This window comes from Anolis sagrei, chromosome 1 (assembly GCF_037176765.1).
Source record: "Anolis sagrei isolate rAnoSag1 chromosome 1, rAnoSag1.mat, whole genome shotgun sequence".
Taxonomy (NCBI): domain Eukaryota; kingdom Metazoa; phylum Chordata; class Lepidosauria; order Squamata; family Dactyloidae; genus Anolis; species Anolis sagrei.
Genome location: NC_090021.1, coordinates 64,133,519 through 64,153,677, shown reverse-complemented (window position 1 = coordinate 64,153,677; position 20,159 = coordinate 64,133,519). Strand labels below are relative to the sequence as shown.

The 20,159-nt window shown below is 40.1% G+C and overlaps 1 protein-coding gene across 1 annotated transcript; it reads left to right on the top strand.

Moving 5' to 3' along the window:
- Positions 1–1,105: 1,105 nt before the first annotated feature.
- LOC132761127 (uncharacterized) lies at positions 1,106–17,865 on the top strand. The gene is made up of 9 exons (XM_060753724.2): positions 1,106–1,477; positions 2,840–3,086; positions 5,101–5,316; positions 6,243–6,452; positions 9,420–9,574; positions 10,434–10,596; positions 11,435–11,638; positions 12,368–12,570; positions 15,666–17,865. Exons 1-9 carry the CDS (start codon positions 1,253–1,255, stop codon positions 16,953–16,955), a joined length of 2,913 nt encoding a protein of 970 aa, XP_060609707.2. The 5' UTR covers positions 1,106–1,252; the 3' UTR covers positions 16,956–17,865.
- Positions 17,866–20,159: the final 2,294 nt, after the last annotated feature.

Here is a 20,159-nt window from a genome sequence, read left to right as displayed (position 1 = left end):
AAAATTTGACACCATTTTATATAATGGGACTTGAGCATCCACATTATTAGGCATCCACTGGGAATTCTGTATAATGGGACTTGAGCATGCACAGTTTTGGGTATCTAATGGGAATCCTGAAACCGAATTCTGACTGATACCAAGGTCCAAATTTGTGCAAATGTCTTACTATCTGTAAATTGCCTGAAAAGCATTTTACCGTAAATGACAATTGGTTACTTGTGAGGCAAAAATATCCTGCAAGAATGGCCAAAACTGTGTTAAGTTGGTTGAAAATATCTGTCATTGCATATGAAAACCTGAAATCATCATCATAGGCTCTCACTCGTGTCCGAGTATGATTGCCTTCTAAGTGTAGGTGGTGCGTCCGTAGGTGAATGTAGAGATCTATTCTTGATTTGCATGTTCTTTTGCAAGGAGGACATTGATTTCCAGATGGAAGGTATTCCCAACAAGGGTTAGTTTGATGTGCCTTTTGCCCTCAGTTTGTGCCTCTTCGAATTCTACAACACTGTTGGTATATCACATAGAAAAACCATTTCTCTTTTTTATAAAACATGCTCATATTCATGTTCAGCTCTAGCCATGACTTTTGATAAGCTCTCAGAAGACATGAAACAGAAGCATTGGCAAAATGAATTGTTTAGGTTATATAAGCCTGTGGAATTTGCTCCCCGTGGAAATTAGGTCATCGTCATCCTTCCTCATCTTTAGAAAAAAGGTTAAAATGTGGCTGTGGGACCAGGCCTTCGGGGAATCAGGTTAAAGGATAATTGATAATGTTTGACTATGGCATCGAAGAGGATTTGGATAAGTTAAACAGAGTAATCATTAGTAGGTGGCTAGTTAAACAGCCACCAGACGGGCAATAGCTAATCAGAGTGTAAGTATACTGTTTTAATCTTTATTTATTAATGTTCATGTTTAATTGTTATATTTGTTATTCTGTATTTTATGATGCGGCATTGAATTATTGCCAATTGTAAGCCGTCCTGAGTCCCCCCAGGGGTTGAGGAAGGCGGGGTAAAAATGTTTGAAATAAATAAATAAATAAGTATCAAACAAAAATGAATTTAAAATTTAATGATAATTCATGTGTAAATACCAAAACGTGTGTTCAAACTAAATATTAGGAGGAAAGCCATACAATTAATTTAAGTTCTTTCTCTTAATGGGATTTCGTCACAGATAATTAAATCTTAGCAGATACCCAAGGGTCCTCTGTACTGAACTGAAGAACAAATGCCCAGGAATGCATCTAATCCATATAGCTCTTCCAGGAGGCAGAGCAGGTGAACACTCAAAGCCTTCTACAATGGGGGCTTCTACTGGAGTCGTCACTATCTCAGCCTTCCATTCCGGAATTGGGACAGTGCATAAGTTCTTCCCCAAGATTCTTCCCTTGGCTCCAAGCAAAAGTAAGGAATCACAATGTACCTTTCCTCAGAAGGAGTGGGACTGGTGGCTTCTTCTCTGGGTGAGTGCTTGTCATGTAGAATGATGTTACATGGAGGGTATATAGGGGAAGATTAGAAATAGAGACTGAGTGAAGTCTCCATGGGAACAGGAAGAAATTGAATGGGTAGTATTTGGATATGCTTTAGTAGAGCAAGAGAAGGAGGGGAGAAAGAGGTCAGAGAGTAGAGTTTCCCAAATGTTGGTCTTCCAAGTGTTTTGGACTTCACCTCCCATAATCCCTGATGTTTGACTGAGAAGGCGAAATCTTCTATGAGTCGTTTGTTATAATCGTGGTTTGCATAATTCAAACTAAGTAGCATTGTGATTAGTACAAATTGGACTCTGGCTCCAAACCATGTTTAAAAATGATGGAAATATATTCTGAGTTGTGTGAAGAACCTCTAACCACAATGTTATGTAATCCTGGATGCTGTAGTTTGGAGATGCACCACAACATTGAGCCATGGCAGTTAAACCGCACTCATTTTACAGTGTAGATCAGGCATGGGAAAACTTTGGCCCTCCAGGTGTTTTGGACTTCAATTCCCACAATTTCTGACAGCTGGTAGGCAGTTAGTAATTGTGGGAGTTGAAGTCCAAAACACCTGGAGGGCTGAAGTTTGCCCATGCCTGGTGTAGATGGATCTTTGGTTTGTACCATGAAAATTTACCATATTTATTCAAAACCATTCTACTTCTAACTATAGTTTGTTCGAAAATTGAAGCCATACACTACCATCCATCAATTCAAAAACACAGTAGGTGTATGAATGGTTGTGCACTGCTGCGGCTTTAGACATTTATTTATTTATTTATTCATTCATTTATTTGTTGTTGTTGTTGTTCATTCGTTCAGTCGTCTCCGACTCTTCGTGACCTCATGGACCAGCCCACGCCAGCGCTCCCTGTCGGCCGTCACCACCCCCAACTCCTTCAAGGTCATTATTCATTTATTTAGAACTTTTGTATACCGGTCTTCTCACCTCCGTGGAGGGACTCAGGCCGATTTCCAACAATAATATCACAAGCAATCGTTTAAAAACATCACATTCCATAATACACTAACACATTAAAATACCAAAAATACAATCATAATTACAATGGCCAAGTCGTCACAATAAAATCGTTGTTCATCACCATCCATCCATATAGCCACGAGTTATTGACTCACTTGTCATACATACAGCAGTTGTGAATGGATTGTATTCATCCATTCAACTTGCTCTCTCACGCTTTTCTTCACCCCTCTTTCTTTCTCCCTTTGCAACTGTTTCACCCCTTTTTCCTGCTACCATTGTGAAAAGTATATTTCTGAAATATGTTATAATTTGTGAAGGATTCTGTAAAAGTGTGTACTAATCGAATTAATCCCACCCCCCAGATTTTTTCTCCAATCATGAAGAAACTTCAGTCTGCAGTACTGTTGCGCAAATTGAGGAGATGTAACACTTTGGATGCGATTAATAAAGATGCTTCGTTTTTACACCCCCCTCCAGATGGAGGCTGGGGTTGGGTTGTTGTTTTAGCTGCTTTTATTCATTCCTTATTCGTCAGTGGCTTCCACAATGCTTTTGGCGTTTACATGCTACCCCTTCTTGAGACTTTTAAGTCAACCAGCTCAATAATAGGTAGGTTACTATCACATGTTAATTAAAGGTGTATTAAGTATGATTCTAGTGAAACTTTCAAAGAAGGATAAAGAGTTTTTATTTTCTGCTGTTTAGCTATAGCAGGAACCCTGTGGCCATGGAACTTCACCTACTTATGTAAATCCAACACATTTTTAGAGCCTCCTGATGATTCAGTGGTATGCTTCTACCAGAAGTAACTCTAGAGTTGCCCTAGAGGACTGGGCAAATTCTTAAAGGAGATGCCTCTGTAAGAATTTTCCAGGAGAAGTTACTCATTTCAGTAGCATTCCCTTTCATCCGTTGTTTCCTATTTCTGTACTTGTGCGCCAGCTGTGCCTGTACCTTGGGAAGTCTGACTTGGCCACAGTAGTCCATGCTCTGGTTACATCCCGTATAGACTACTGCAATGTGCTCTACGTCGGTCTGCCTTTGAAGACTGTTCGGAAGCTTCAAATGGCCCAACAGGCAGCAGCCAGGTTGTTAACAGGAGAGGCGCTCAGGGAGCACACAACTCCTCTGTTGTGCCAGCTCCACTGGCTGCCAGTTTGCTACTGGGCACAATTCAAAGTGCTGGCTTTAGCCTTTAAAGCCCTAAATGGTTCTGGACCAGTTTACTTGTCCGAACGCATGTCTCCCTATGAACCACCTAGGTGCTTAAGAACACCTGGGGAAGCCCTGTTCTCAGTTCTGCCCCCCCCCCCCCCAGCGAACGCTGACCATGTAGGAGGAGGAATTAGGTTTGTACTGGTTTTATTGATTTTATTGATTTTATGGTTATAATGCATGAATTGTTGTTAACTTGAATTGATGTCATTTTGTGTATGATTGTTCTGTGATGCAGGCATCAAATTGTGCCTTTGCTTCTGTAAGCCGCCCTGAGTCCCCTCCGGGGTGAGAAGGGCGGGGTAAAAGAACCCCGAAATAAATAAATAAATAAATAAATTCACAGAACCAGAAGGGGGAACGAGAGACAGGGCCTGCTCAGCAGTGGTCCCTTGGCTATGGAACGCTTTCCCTGGGGATATTAGATTGGCCCCCTCCCTCCTAACATTTCAAAAGAGAGTCAAAACCTGGCTGTTTGAGCAGGCATTTGCAGATGCAGTGTAACAGACTAATTTAGATCCATGGAATGATTGGACAATGCAATAGAAAAATGATTTTAGTGATGAGATGTGGAGAACTTGTGTTTTATGATTTTAATTGTTTTATTGCTTTTATATGGTTTATATTATATGTAATGTTTTAACTATATTTTATGTTGTTGGGGGCATTGACTGCTGAATGTAAACCACCTTGAGTCGCCTTCAGGTTGAGAGAGGTGATATATAAATATAGTAAATAAGTAAATAAATAAATAGTTAATTCAGGAATGTATCCTCCACAGATACAGAGGCTTTACCACATACATTAAATGCACATGTGAACTATATATGTTTAAATATAGACAAACAATTAATCTAGTGAATGAAAAGTCTGTACTTTGTAGCTTTCTGACATCAGACTCCTCCTGACGTGTACATTTCTGTAGAAGGGAAGTCTATCTAGATGGATAGATCAATCATAGAATTATAGAGTTAAAAGAGACCACAAGGGCCGTCCAGCCTAACCCCCTACCATGCAGGAAATGCACAATCAAGCTCTTGTTCAGATGGATGAACAAGTGTTGATCTCCATGTAAGTTAGAATATGGGGTCTCAAGCTAGTATGGAAACTTACATACATACTGTTATATGCTCATGTTCATGCTGTGTCCTGGAGTGGGCTGAAGGAAATGCCCCTGTGTCATGAGGACTGGGCCTATACAACACAGCACCTGCTCTTTGGTTTCCCCCTCTTAAATTCCTGAATGCCCAAATACTTCTAATGTAGTTTGCAGATATCTGTACTTTTCTATTGGTTTCAAGAAGTGTTTTTCCCCCTTTACTGGTAGAACACATAGTAATTAATCTGATCATATAGTAAGATGTAAATGTTTTCCTGCATTTAACTACAACTATTTGTTTCTATGTAGCCTGGATTGGATCGATCAGCTATGCTTTTATTATGATTTTTGGTCCGGTTGCTGGAAAACTTCTGGTGAAACATGGAGCCATTAAAGTGTGCATAATTGGAGCAATCGTTGTCATGTTTGGTCTAGTGTGTTCATCCTATACTCATGATTTACGAATGCTATTTTTAACACAAGGAATCATTGTTGGTGTAGGATCAAGTCTAGCTAGCACCCCAGGTAACTCAAATCTATTTAGTTATCAATTAAATTAACTAGAATTAGTCAACATAGTTATGTGACACCAGTGCTTTGGCAGCTGCGCTGACTTCCAATCTGTTTTAGAAGGCGGATCACAATGAATCTCATCACATGGAGGTCCTTGATGCGGGGAATCCATAGGGCAGAGGGAAAAATTGTGGGGTAGCAGGACAAATCCGTCGCCCAGCAACCTACATCCACTGCACCACCTGCTTGCCCATCACACGCTGGAAAGACTACCTTTACAGCTTGGTAGTCTCCCACGTTCAGAGTTCCTGTCCTAGAACAGTTTGCCGATATAGCCACCATGGAGTCCGGTTGAAAGTAGCTGTGTATCATGTGATGGGATCCAGTGAGCTCCGTGCTAGCTGCATCGGCAAACTGTTCTAGGACTGGAAAATTTGGCAATGTGATGAGGCAATGTGATGTGTTTATATTCATCTTGTAAATTGATTTAATTTTATAGATTTTTTAGTTGAGCCATCTTTGTTTTTGTATGTACTGCAAGACATGTACCATATATGTACAGTAACCATGGAACTGAGGTTTCACTTACACACACCCAGAGAAAAATGCTAGGTTCTCCTCTTTCTGCAAAGCCCATCATCCACAGCCTTCAACAAGGGACTCCATCTCGATGGTATGCTGTGACAGGAAATCAGATAATTTAGTAGCCTTTGGTTGCATTCACAGTTTCAGCTGACTGTGGTTTCACCAGGAATATATCTTCCACCTCTGCTTTTTTCTTGTTTTATCTTAATCTGTATTGGTTTTAATATGTTGTAAGCAGTTTTAGATCCCAATATTGCCATAATGTTAATAAATGACTATATTAATACATAATATGAGTGTATTAATAAATAATAATGTACTAATAATGATTGTAACACTGTATGTTTCCATAGGTCTGATAATGGTAAGCCTTTATTTTACCACCAAGCGCTCCTTTGCAACTGGGATTGTGATGGCTGGTGGGGCTGCAGGAACATTTGTGCAGAATAAGCTTCATGAGTATTTAATTGATACCCTTGGATGGAGAGTTAGCTTACGTGTATACAGTGGAATTCTGACAATATGTATTGTGGCTGGTTTTGCCTACAAACCACTTCAAAAACGTATGTAAACTACTGATGCCTTTTTAAATTTGTTTCTTCTTTTCTTTCTTGTAGCACATAGATTTGCAAGTTCAAAATCAGCCCAGGCCTTGAGGATTCCTAGACAAAACTTGAGACCTTGGCACAGTCCCTTCATTTTACATTTCATAGAGAAAAATAAATAGTTTTATAAGGACTTTGGTGTTTTAATAATACGATCCCTGTATCAATGTTACCCCATGGAGACCAGAAATCATAGCAAACCTAATTTTGAAGCATGGATAAACAGGACCATGGATATTAAATCAGTGTACAGTGGGATTATACTGTAATTCCATCCTCCTCCTTTCCTTTCTACAATGTTGAGATAACTGAGTTTTTTAAAATCATGTCAGCAGTGACTTGAGAACCTGCAAGTTGCTTCTGGTGTGAGAGAATTGGCCATCTACAAGGATGTTGCCCAGGGAATGCCCAGATGTTTTACCATCCTGTGGGAAGCTTCTCTCATGGGAAGCTGGAGCTGACAGACGGGAGCTCACTCCGTTTCACAGATTCAAATAGCCGACCTTCAGGTCAGCAGTTCAGCCAGCACAAGGGTTTAACCCATTACACCACTGTGGCTCCTGGACAACTAAGTACAGACTGCTTTTGCAACGTGAACTTATTTTGTAGCAATTGAAGTAACCTGGATACAAAGGGAGAAAGTGGGAGAAGAAAACATGGAGACATTTTAAAAGGAGTTGAAAGCACAAGATTATTCGAGACTTGGGATAACTGGAGGATGTTCTATTGGGATTTGTGCGGCTAATCAATTGAAATAGGGCAGGGAAAGCATATATAACAATGACATTAGGCCATATATAACATTGGCGTTAGGGTGCACCTATACTATAGAATGAATGCAGATTGACACAGTTTTAACTGTCATGGCTCAATGCTATGGAATCTGAGATTTGTAATTTGGTGAGGTACCAGAACATTCTGGCAGGAAATACCAAAGGCCTTATAAAACTACAACTCTCATGCTTCCATAGCATGGAGCAATGGCAATGAAACTGGTGTCAAACTGCATTCATTCTACAGTATGGATGAACTCGTAGTCTCAAAAGCCAGAGCAAACTGGCTTCATCAGTCCCCCCTCCTTGGGTCTTGCAAACACTGGCCAGAGCATATTAGTTTGACTGGACTATTTTTTGTCTCCCAGATTGCCATTGATATTTAATGCGTTCCAAGTTATGCTTTAGTAGTCCTGCTCTTCAGCAACAACTCATGCACTGACCATGCGTTTCATAGGGCTTTCTTGGGCAAAGAAGGTTTTTGCCCATTTCTTCCTCTGAAATATAGCCTGTATCACCTGGTCTCTCATCCAGGTACTACACTGTCCTATAATCCAGATCAATGCAGTTAATCCACATTCTGAAACTGGATTATAGGGAAGTGTAGATCCAGCCTGAAACAATCTATTTCAATCTCAATGGAGGCCCAGGTCTCTGCTGTGAGCAGATCTGCGTTTTTCCACCTACGTCAGGCTAGGCGACTGGCTCCCTTCCTATCTAGGAACGACCTGGCTACGGTGATCCAGGCGACGGTCATCTCGAGGCTTGACTACTGTAACACCCTCTACATTGGCCTTCCTTTGTCAGTGATCCGGAAACTGAAGCTGGTGCAAAATGCGGCGGCTCGTCTTCTCGCCGGGGTGCCAGTGAGGTGTCGTATCACCCCAATTCTACAACAGCTGCACTGGCTTCCAATTGAGTACCGGATTACTTTCAAGGTGCTGGTACTAACCTTTAACCTTATATGGTCTGGGGCCGGCGTACCTGAGGGCCCACTTATCCCCCTACCAACCCCAGAGATTACTTCGGTCCAAAGACCAAAATTTGCTTGAAGTCCCCAACATCCGGACTTATCATCTGTCCTCTACTAGGCAGAGGGCCTTCTCGATTGTGGCCCCTTATTTATGGAATGCCTTGCCCAGTTGAAACCCGAACCATCCGAAAGCTACTTGCTTTTCGGAAAGCCTGAAAAACGTTTCTTTTCCGACAAGCTTTCGATGGGTGAATAACTCAGGACTATTTCTGTTCTCGTTTTTATTGTATTTTAAAGTTGGTTGTATTGTTTTAATCTACTGCTGTAAACCGCTCCGAGCCAAATTGGGAGTGGCGGTATACAAGTCAAATAAATAAATAAATAAATAAATAAATAAATAAATAATAAAACTAGCTTGTGAAAATGCCCAGAAAGGACCCAGTCCTGAATTTGAAGTAGGAATTATCAACATTTTTTCAGCACGAAGAGTCATACCTTGTTTTGGAACAGAAGGCACATGTATACATTATAGGCACATGCAAACATACATTGTCTTTACTCTAGACATTTCAGAGCATATGCACAAACTCCAACAAACTCACACCTGCTTTTTTCTGTTCCTCCCAATGCAAAGGGTCCTGCATTGGGACATTGAGAAACAATCTCAGGTGACAAGGCACAGTGTTTTCCTTCACCAAATGAGCTATGGTGAAAAATTGGCAAAATTTTCCCAGCTTCAGGGTTTGAACCTGGAGCCACATTCGGTAAGCTTGTGGTTCAATTAAAACTGAGATCAGTACTCAAGTCTTAAAGAATAAATCATGTCCACTTTTTACTCCTAAGAATTCCCATTCAGTATTCAGTCAACTCTTCAGGAATAGAGTGTAGACATAATAAAGTCTGATTATTGTTGCTCAGATGTAATCTTTCTTGGGGTTGTCCAGACACTCCTCTGAACAAGTTCTCCCACTAACATGTAGAATCACTCTTTGAGATCTTCGTTCCTCTTTGCAGGCCAAAGCACAAAAACTAAACATCACACAGGTTGACATGTAGACATGTAAATTCACTTGACTTTTGTCATATTTGTTGTTGTCTGATAATGAAACTTTTGTCAGTTACGGCTGTGGCTTTATGTAAATAATAGCAATAATTATTTTTTGTTTTATTTTTTTAAAGATAGAGCTCATCCAAGTGTTGTTGAGAAGTTTAAAACATCCCCACTAAGAGGTTTTATTGTGGATTTAAGTTTGTGGAAAGACCGTATCTTTGAGGTTTGGGTCCTTGCTCTTGGATTAGCAAAATTTGGATTCTTCATACCTTTTGTACATATGGTAAGATCCCATCTGTGCATTTTGGTTTTCTATAGTATCTCTTATACATGTTTCATATTTTGAATAGCAATATATATACAACTGAAAGTGTTTTCTCTAAATATTGTGATAATATTCAATGATCACTGTTCTTGTTCCCTCAGCCCTTTGAGGTCTCTGAACAAGTCTGACAGATAGAAAGGAGGGAAAAGTCTGCAACTTGTTTAATATAAGATATGGTTCTTGATAGTAGGCAATCAGGTCGGTGTACTTCCAAAAGATGTATAGTCTTATCTTTTTGGATTGTTGCTAGACCTGGTATTTATATCAAATTGATATGTGGTCAATATTTTCTTTCTTTTCTTTATTTCAATTCTGAACCATGTGTGCCCTTTTCTGGGAAAATAATTAGATGCGGCTACAAGGATACATGCTATGATGAAGACTTGCCTACAGGTCTCAGTTAATGAAGAAGATGTGTTCCTAGCCCTTTCTTATTAACAGAAAATTAGGTATCAAAGGCAGAATCAACACAAAAAGGGCAGGAATTGGTTCTTATACAAACAGACAGAAAGAGAAAAGTTTTTATTGAAAACTAACAGACAACATTCAATAGGCAGCAAAGGAAGAAGAGGGCATTTGTGTCAGCACTTACGATTCTGGTAGAGCCTCAATTAATTATATACAGTTATAACATGTTAGTGCTTGGCAGTGTACATTGAAACACCATGTGACTCTTAAAACAAAAAATGTTGAAGTGTTTAATGACATTGTTAGCTCAACTGTGATCAGCACTATTATGATAAACTCTTTTTGAGAAATGCATAGCGGCATCAAAAATCAATATGTGAATATAAATCTAAAGACACTTATTTTACAGATTAAACTTGCAGGTGACTTGGGTATTCCATTGCATCAAGCATCTTATATTATGGTAGGAATTGGAGTAAGCAGCATGTTTAGTTGTCTTCTTTTTGGAAAGATATGTGACATGGAAAAAATTGACCGACTTTATCTGAATCAGGCATCCATTTTGTCTGCTGGTAAGTATGTCCCAGAAAACAAATGTCTCTTTATTAACAGGAAACATTTAATGTAATATAATAATACTTGGCAAGTTAGGACAAACTGCCTTTTTAGATCAAGAACCCATCTGCACTGCCAGGTAATGAACTGACCATATAAAGTAGTTTCAAACTGCAATATATGGCAGTGTAGATTGTAGTTTAAACCTGGAAATGGTAAAAGATCCACATTGATCCATCTAGACATAGAATCATAGAGTTGGAAGGGACCACGTGGGCCATGCATGAAAAGCACAATCAAAGTACCGTATATTCCGGCATATAAGACGACTGGGCGTATAAGACGACCCCCAAGTTTTCCAGTTAAAATATAGAGTTAAGACGACTCCCATGCATAAGACTACACCCGCGTATAAGACGACCCCTGACTTTTGAGAAGATTTTCTTGGGTTAAAAAGTAGTCTTATATGCCAGAATATACTGTACTTCTGACAGATGACTATCCAGCCTCTGTTTAAGCAGTTGTCTGCATGCATATGCTTGAGAAATGAAAATTCTGTATTCTGCTCTGAGTTCTTATATACATTATAAGTACTTAATGCAAATGACATTTTAAATGTCACTTTCATTAACATTGCATCTGTCTCTGGCTGATTCCACACAGGCCTTTAATTCACACCCAATCGGGTTTAAGAAACCCGATTGGGTGTGGACTAGAGTTCATATAGCTCCCCCCAAAGCCCGTGCTTTTTTGTGGGGTGTCTAGATGCCCTGCTGGACCTTTAACACATTAGCAAACCTGTTATGTTCATCTAAAATAACCATGTATCTTACAAGGTTTTGTTTTGCTTTGCAGGTGTGGTATACTTTCTTATTCCTCATTGTACAAACTTTGCCTCTCTAGTAACCATTTGCTCTCTTCTGGGATTTGTTGATGCGGGAAACTATGTTTTGTTGCCTGTCCTTACTTTTGACTTGATGGGAGAAGAGAAAATGCCTGTTGCATGGGGATTTATGATGACTGTCAATGCAATTAGTTGCTTTGGCCCACCCTTTGCAGGTAAAACCAAACCAATGTTAGCTATTTTTCTATGCAGCTATGAGTTAGTAATGTATTAGCATAGCTGAATGTGTTTTTTTCATTATGTTCACGAGGTGACCATCTTTGTAGTGCTTAACAAATCTCTTCTCTGTGTTATATGCATACAGCATGGAGAACCAGGAAAGAGTGTGCTGTTATTTTTATTATTATAGTATTAACCTTCTGGAAGCATAATTTTATTTTAAAATTAGAGGCATATACCCCAAGAAATCTGAGTGACCTGAATCTGTTGCTTGGCCCATGTGGGCACTTATCTAGTTCCTTAACTGCAACATCTGGGAGGCTGAAAAGTATTTACTCCAAACATGTCAATAAAAACTCTAAACTGGGTTGCTGTGAGTTTTCTGGACTGTATGGCCATGCTGCAGAAGTGTTCTATCCTGATGTTTCACCCAGAGAGGACCTCTGAGGATGCCTGCCATAGATGTGGGCGAAACGTCAGGGGAGAATGCTTCTTGAACATGGCCATATAGGAGCTTGTGTTTTCTACATTGGGATGGAGGAGGTGTCCCTGACCATTGCACTAGCAGAGGTTGCAGCACCTGATGACTTCAGAGTATGTGTATGTGTTTGCAGTGTGACTTTACTATCATTGGGAGTTGTTTCTCTATGCTATAACACAACATTACAAAAAAATTAGAACTGTTATGTGCTTAAATAGTAACCCAAATGTATTTTTTGTTTCAGGTGCAATGTATGATATTTTCGGCAATTATAACATTGGTTTCGTAGTAAATGGTGTTTGCAATGTTGCGGCAGCCAGTATACTTGCTTTTATTCCATGGCTAAAAAATGAAGCAATACAGTCAACGAAAAATTATCTTAATGCATCTGTATGCGAAATGACGAGGACTATAGTTCCTTGGCAATCACACTCGCCTTCTTTAGGGGTAATACTTATTCTGTTTTCTTCTAAACAAGAAACCTGCACCTTTGTCATATTATTAATTATGTAGCATATGAGTGCATCTGTGCTTGATTTTGTAAAAGATGCCTTTCTTTTGGACATCAACTCCCAAATTTTGTCGCTGACATGGTCATAGCACATTCAAAAATAACTATAATTGGAGTATAACAGATGATTATTGGTTGCCCTTGATCAGTGGTTCCCAATCTATGGTCTATGGACCCCCAGTGGTGCACTAGAACAAAAATATGGTCAGTGGCCTCACTGTTACCACACTGTTACAGCAAGAGTGACTGGCCTCAGAAAACCCTCTTATAGTGTCAAGTGTTAACAAAATCCATGGATAATAACACAGCACAACAAAACATTTTTTTATCTTGGTGTCTTTGTTTTTAGGCCTGTTCCTGGTGTTATTCGGGGTGGTGATTCAGAAAATTGCATTGGATAGACCACAACAGCTCTAGATTATTAAATATGGTTTTCTGTGGGCCAGCAGTTGGCGACTACTGGATGGCATATGTTCTGTATCAGAAACTAGAGCTGATGTGGTCTATCCAATGCAAATTTCTGAATCACCACCCCAAATAACCAAACCAAATCTAAAGTTGACCAAAAACTGATTTGTAACCCTTTTGGAACTAATGTTGGAGAGTGATTCCTGGTCAAGGAGTCCCTGGTCAAAAAAAAGATTGGGTACCACTGCCCTAGATTATGGGTGATTAACACTTGAAAGCTGAACTTGTTACTATGAGTGTCTGGAAGAAAAGAATCATGTGGCTGCTTCGGAACACTTGTTTCTTGACAGGTTTTGTGGTTCCTTCTGGAAACCATTTCTTTCTGTGGTACTGAAGTGGTCTTTCTCCAGCAAAGGATCACCGCCTTATATCCCCATACCAAAAAAGGGAAATGCGAAAGACTGCTCAAACTTCCGTACAGTGGCCCTTATTTCTCATGCCAGTAAGGTAATGCTCAAGATCCTGCAAGGAAGACTCCAGCAATACATGGAGCGAGAGTTGCCAGATGTTCAAGCTGGGTTTAGAAAAGGCAGAGGAACAAGAGACCAAATTGCCAATATCCGCTGGATAATGGAGAAAGGCAGGGAGTTTCAGAAAAACATCTACTTCTGCTTCATTGACTATTCTAAAGCCTTTGACTGTGTGGATCATAATAAATTGTGGCAAGTTCTTAGTGAGATGGGCATCCCAAGCCACCTTGTCTCTCTCCTGAGGAATCTGTACAAGGACCAAGTAGCAACAGTCAGAACTGACCACGGAACAACAGACTGGTTCAAGATTGGGAAAGGCGTACGGCAAGGCTGCATCCTCTCACCCAACCTTTTTAACTTGTATGCAGAACACATCATGCGATGTGCGGGGCTGGATGAATGCAAAGCTGGGGTGAAAATTGCTGGAAGAAACATTAACAACCTCAGATATGCAGATGACACCACTCTGATGGCCGAAAGCGAGGAGGAGCTGAGGAGCCTTCTAATCAAGGTGAAAGAAGAAAGCGCAAAAGCCGGGTTGCAACTAAACGTCAAAAAAACCAAGATTATGGCAACAAGAATGATTGACAACTGGAAAATAGAGGGAGAAACCGTGGAGGCCGTGACAGACTTTGTATTTCTAGGTGCAAAGATTACTGCAGACGCAGACTGTGGCCAGGAAATCAGAAGACGCTTACTTCTTGGGAGGAGAGCAATGTCCAGTCTCGATAAAATAGTAAAGAGTAGAGACATCAGACTGGCAACCAAGATCCGCCTAGTCAAAGCCATGGTATTCCCTGTAGTCACCTACGGATGTGAGAGCTGGACCTTAGGGAAGGCTGAGCGAAGGAAGATCGATGCTTTTGAGCTGTGGTGTTGGAGGAAAGTGCTGAGAGTGCCTTGGACTGCGAGAAGATCCAACCAGTCCATCCTCCAGGAAATAAAGCCCGACTGCTCACTGGAGGGAAAGATAGTAGAGACAAAGTTGAAGTACTTTGGTCACATCATGAGGAGACAGGAAAGCCTAGAGAAGACAATTATGCTGGGGAAAGTGGAAGGCAAAAGGAAGAGGGGCCGACCAAGGGCAAGATGGATGGATGGCATCCTTGAAGTGACTGGACTGACCTTGAGGGAGCTGGGGGTGGTGACGGCCGACAGGGAGCTCTGGCGTGGGCTGGTCCATGAGGTCACGAAGAGTCGGAGACGACTGAACGAATGAACAACAACAACGAAGTGGTCTTTTGGCTCTTGGAGGACTTATGAAAGCAAATGGCCTGGATCCATGGTCAGAACTTTATTGGCATGCAAAGTTTTGAGAAAAGTGACTGGAATTTGGGCAGTTATTATGAATGTGTAACCATGGTAGTTAATGCAGGTCCACAGCAACTCTCAGCCTAATCCCCCCACCCACCCTATCCTCAGCAACCACAGAGGTTGACAAGCATCTGTTCCCTAATTGATTTGTAAACTTCTGAATGATGTTTCCACTCTCCATTGAGTAATCTCTGATACAATAGGTAGCAGCAGGGTCCTTCTCATAATCCCTCTTCAAACACTGCCATATAATGCACTGAAATTGCTGGGGAGTGAAGAAGGGGAAGGGGAACACACCTTCGACTAGATGTTTCCTGGTCAACAAGGGAACAAACCCCTGTCAGTTGCAGTGCTTAATTCCTGGTAAATGAGGATTGGATAAATTCCACGGTCCCTGTGCATCTCCTAAATTAGGGAATATTAAAGTTTTGTAATAGAAAACATCACAACTGTGTAATTCTAGGTTACGCATTCTTAAATGACTTTGTGAATTCTGGAGTGTTGTGTGGTTTTTGCTCTGCATGGCTGTGCTCTAGCAGCATTTCTGGCAGGAGACAATATTGCTAGAACACTATATAGCCATATAGCTAGAAAACCACAGTGATTCTGGCTGTGAAAACCTTTGACAATACATTAGTGAATTCTGTTTTCATATGATTGATGTGATGATTGATGTGTGAGAGAGAACTTGTTAAAGACATAATATACATTTAATTTTATTTTAATGAAATACACAATGTTCTTCAGCCCTTCTTACAATTTGATTTGTTTTCTCACAGAGTATAACCTCTTCATACACAAGATCTATTATGTACCCTCCTGAGGATGCTACATCCCAAACTTCAAAAAGGTTTAGTATGAAATCATTTAAAGGCATATTGAAGTCAGAGACAACAACTTCAGATCGTGGGATAACCCCCAAAAAAGCAGAAGAAGCAAGTGTCTCAGTTCCTCAAGTGTTTCATCCTGAGGCACGTCAACAAAAAGAAAGCCCAACTGATGTGAGATTAGAACCAGTACCAGTGCTAGCTGAAAAGGCAGCCTCTCTTCAGAGTCAAATTTTAGAGTATCCTCCCCGTGAAAAAGAAGATCGCTTGACTCTCTTGGATAGCCGTGCTGGCAGTGAAGAAAAGCAACCTGAAGGTACAACTGAAGTGAGGCAATTGCAGGAGCCAGCTATAGGAGAGGCTGTATCACCAAAAGAGGAAATTTTAGACGCACTACTACAAGCAGAACGTCTTCTCCACCGGAAAGAAGATGGAGTGGCATTCTTAGATGAGTATGTTGGTGAAGAAGAAGAATCTCTTGAGACCACAGTAGATTTGAGGCCAATGCAAGAGCTAGTCCTATCAGATGGAGTATTCCCTAAAACAGAAATGTTGGAACCTCCAAAGCCATCAGAACGCAGAGTTTCTTTCTTAGATGAATATGACAGTGATGATGAAGAAGAACAATTTGATGGTCAGAAAGGTGAAGCATCAACACTTGAGAGGAGGTTTTTGATTCCCCACCGGAAAGAAGATGGGGTAGCTTTCTTAGATGACTATATTGGGGATGATGATGACGACGATGATGACCATTTTGAGAATGTTGATGATTTCCAAAGTGAAGTGCCATTCCAAAGTGAAACTTCCAGACATAAAGAGAAGTCAGGAAAAATGTCTTCTATTTCACACAAGAAAGCAGATGAGGTGGCCTTCTTGGATGAAGATGATGATGACAACGACATCTTTGAGAGTGCGACTGATTTGTTCATACCACAGCAAGCACCATTTGGGAGTAAAGCTTCAGAACATGGAAAACATTCAAAAGAAATGCCTTTTATCTCCCAGAAGAAAGCGGATGGGATGGCTTTCTTAAAGGATGTTGATGGTTGTGACACTTCTCAACAGAGGCAGCTTGAGTGCACATCTACACTGAAGTCAGCAGAGGAAACAGGCAAAATACTCAAAGAAAATGAAATGTCAACATCTGAAAATCAGGCAAGAAGGTTCCCCACCAAAAAGGACACTAGCACAGAATTTGGAAGCGATGAAGATGACAATGAACAGTCCCAGCAGCAGAAATGATCAGAATCATCAGAATTATCAATGCAACCTGACTCATATATTTATATATGCATCTGTATGTTTTGCAAGTAACAATGTCCATGTGCTATTATTCTATGCATTTGTTTGATAGTTGGGTGAGCACTTACAAATCATTCTTCTTTGAAAAATACTTTAGTTTTAAAATATTTTGTAATTCAGATGCAAAATCAGATTGGAAATTTCTGGATTTCCAGTGAGACTTAAATTCCTTTGATAGTTTTTAAAAATAAAGAAGCCTCAAACTTCTTTGTTTTTTCAAAAGCTAGATTTGTGATAAACAGCCTGTGTTTTTATATGCCATGTTTGCTAATCCATTGTTGCAAGAAACAAAATGAGAAAATATATGATTTGATTTTGTCCACAAATCCAATTGTTCTTTTTTGTGCTGGAGAATTCCCTAGATGGTTTAGTAGACATACAACAGCAGTATTTCATTCATTTTATCATCAATATGGTTACAAATGTTAATACACTGGCAACCATAATGATGACAAAACAACTGAAATATATCTGTGTAAAGGAACTGAATAGAAATTGATGGCAATTATTATCTAGAATTTTTAAAATGTGCTTGATAAAAACAGTTGGCAATCTGATAATAAATATTGTTTTAAATTGATGGTTTCCTAGGCATCAACTCTGAAACAGATACTGGCATTTGGAAATTATATGGAGCCTTGACCCATCATGGCTTCTGGGGGTTTGACAAAGTAATGGCAATTTGCATGTTATCCTGAATAAAAGATGTTGAAGATCCCTATTAGTCATGATGTGCTGTTGCATGCTGGGCCTGTGCATAAGACTGTAGACAGGACATAAATTCTGTGTGCCCAACGGGATGCCAGGGCTGCCTCAGATTAAAGGCCCTTGGATTTCCTTAAAACAGAGTCTCTAGATTGCTTAAAGGTTCAACAAAGTTCTTTATTCATGTAAACAAACAGGTACTTTAGGCTTCCTTAACAGTCTATTGGCTCTTTCAATCTTGTCCACAGGGAACAGGCACTATCTTCATAACTGTATTTTAACAAATGGGGAAATCCTTAACTTCTAATCTGGGCAGTCTGTCTTTGCCTCTGTTGGCGTGGAGCCTCTACACCCGGTACCAACTACTTCTGGCTTCCGTGAGTGACCCTTACCAAGCAGAGCTTTGTAGACTTCCAGGGGAAAAGAACTCAGGTTTCCATGAAGTCCTTCAACAAAGGAGGTGTAGGGCTGTATAACCCCAGCCAAGCTGTGGGCTGTATATCTCCCCGGCCAAGCCATAGAAGACGAAGCTTTCTTCAGGAGCTCTTGGTATTATGTCCTGCATGGAAAGCTTCTCTGTGTGGACTGAACCCAAAATGGCTCCTATTCCCTCTAAAACCCAAAAAGGGGGCAGGACCATGGAACCTAACTATAATTGACAGGTGGCTTGCCCTATGATTGCAGCCAAAAGAAGCCACCTATCTGCAGAGTCCCTGAAACTTGGGACTACAACAAACATTCAGTGCAAAGCAAACAAAATTGGAGCTCCTGGTACAGTTGTACCTGCACACATGATGACCAAAGTAAACAGTGCAAAGCATTTTTCCAACAACTTATTTCTTGCAGGCAGAAGAGAAACAACACTTTTCAACAGAGATGCTTACAATCTTCCAGTTTTAAGGGCATTTAGGTTTTAAATTACAGGATGATAACTGCAAACTGGAACCAGCCCATGTGTTCTTTCACTGCAAATTTATTGAATAAAAGTTGAAGTTTATTGAAATATGAATGCAATATTATCACTTGTACTGTCACACGGTGACTGGAAGATAAAGGACAATGGGAAGATCTACTAGCCGTTCGAGTTTTCCATCCCCTTTGAAAACATCCGCTCAGGAAGGAAGGGTTGTGAAATCAAAAACATGAAGGAGGGGGAGATAAATGAAAGCCTATAGCATGTATCAGCAATGTCCCTAATGTGGATCGGGGTTGCACATTATTATTATTGTTATTATTAGTCTTAAGACAAACCTACCATGATGTTTCCTTGGTCTGAAAGTGTGTGACTCATCCACTAAAGTGTAAACATGCAAGTAGTTGAAACTGTACACTTTAGCACATCAAGGGGTGCATTAAAAACCATTTAACATAAACCAATTCCTTCATAACATTCTTTAACCACAAGCAGTTAGGATCATAGTAAAAGGAGGATTTTTAATCGTTTTCTTCATTGTGCCATACCTCCAGCTAAAGTGATGATTGAGGTTTCACTGATCATTGAGCTAGATGGGAATTGTGGAATAGACAGAGACACTGCCAGTTGGATCTATAATGGAGAGAAAACTATACTGTGATCAATAGTTACCTTATGGATTGGAAGGAGTGCCTCAGGGTTCTGTCATAAGACCACTGCTGTTTAACCTTTTTATCAATGTCTTAGATTACATAGTAGAGGGAATCTTTATCCAGTTTGCAAATGAAACAAAACTGGAAGGTGGGGCTAACACATTGGGAGACAGGCAAAGTTCAGAAAATAAGCTAGAAAATTGGGCAGAAATTGATAAAATGAAAATCAATATAGACAAATTAAAAATTCTCTATCTAGGCCATAAACACAAAATTCACATCTATAGGATGGGGTGTGTGTTTGTGTACATGGCTCACCTGTACTATCTGTTAAAAAAACCCCACACCTTTGGATTAGTTTTGATCATAAATTAAACATGAGCCAGCAGTGTGATACTGCAGCAAAGAGGGAGAAAGATATTTTAGCCTGCATTAATAGAAACATAGTTCCAAGTCAAGAGAAATGATGGACCCATCCATTGCTTCTTGTATAAAACAAAGAGTGTTGTCTTCTTGGATCTCGTGCTGGAAATAAGATATAAGATGATGATGTTATTATTAATAACTGCCCTGTGGATCATGATCATGGAACACAATGGTCCCCATCTGGACTACAGTGTTTAGTTGCAGGCGCCTTATTTTAAGAAGGATATAGACAAACTGTAGCAAGACAATAAAGAAGGTAAACAATATGAGGAAAGGAACTCGGCATGTACAGCATGGTGAAAAGACTGAGAGGAGATGTGATTGCACTCTTTGAATACCTCAATGGTTGCCACAGAGAAGAAAGGGCAGGTCTGTTCTCTGCTGTTCCAGAAGTTAGGTCCATCTCTAATGGTTTGAAGTTACAGGAAGATAAATTTTGATTGAACA

What these genes read in the sequence shown, in the direction of transcription:
- LOC132761127 (XM_060753724.2), top strand. Translation starts at nt 1,253, where the DNA reads ATGCATCTAATCCATATAGCTCTTCCAGGAGGCAGAGCAGGTGAACAC. An exon ending in ACTGGTGGCTTCTTCTCTGG is followed by an intron (nt 1,478 to 2,839) that starts GTGAGTGCTTGT and finishes CCCACCCCCCAG; the next exon opens with ATTTTTTCTCCAATCATGAA. An exon ending in AAGTCTAGCTAGCACCCCAG is followed by an intron (nt 5,317 to 6,242) that starts GTAACTCAAATC and finishes ATGTTTCCATAG; the next exon opens with GTCTGATAATGGTAAGCCTT.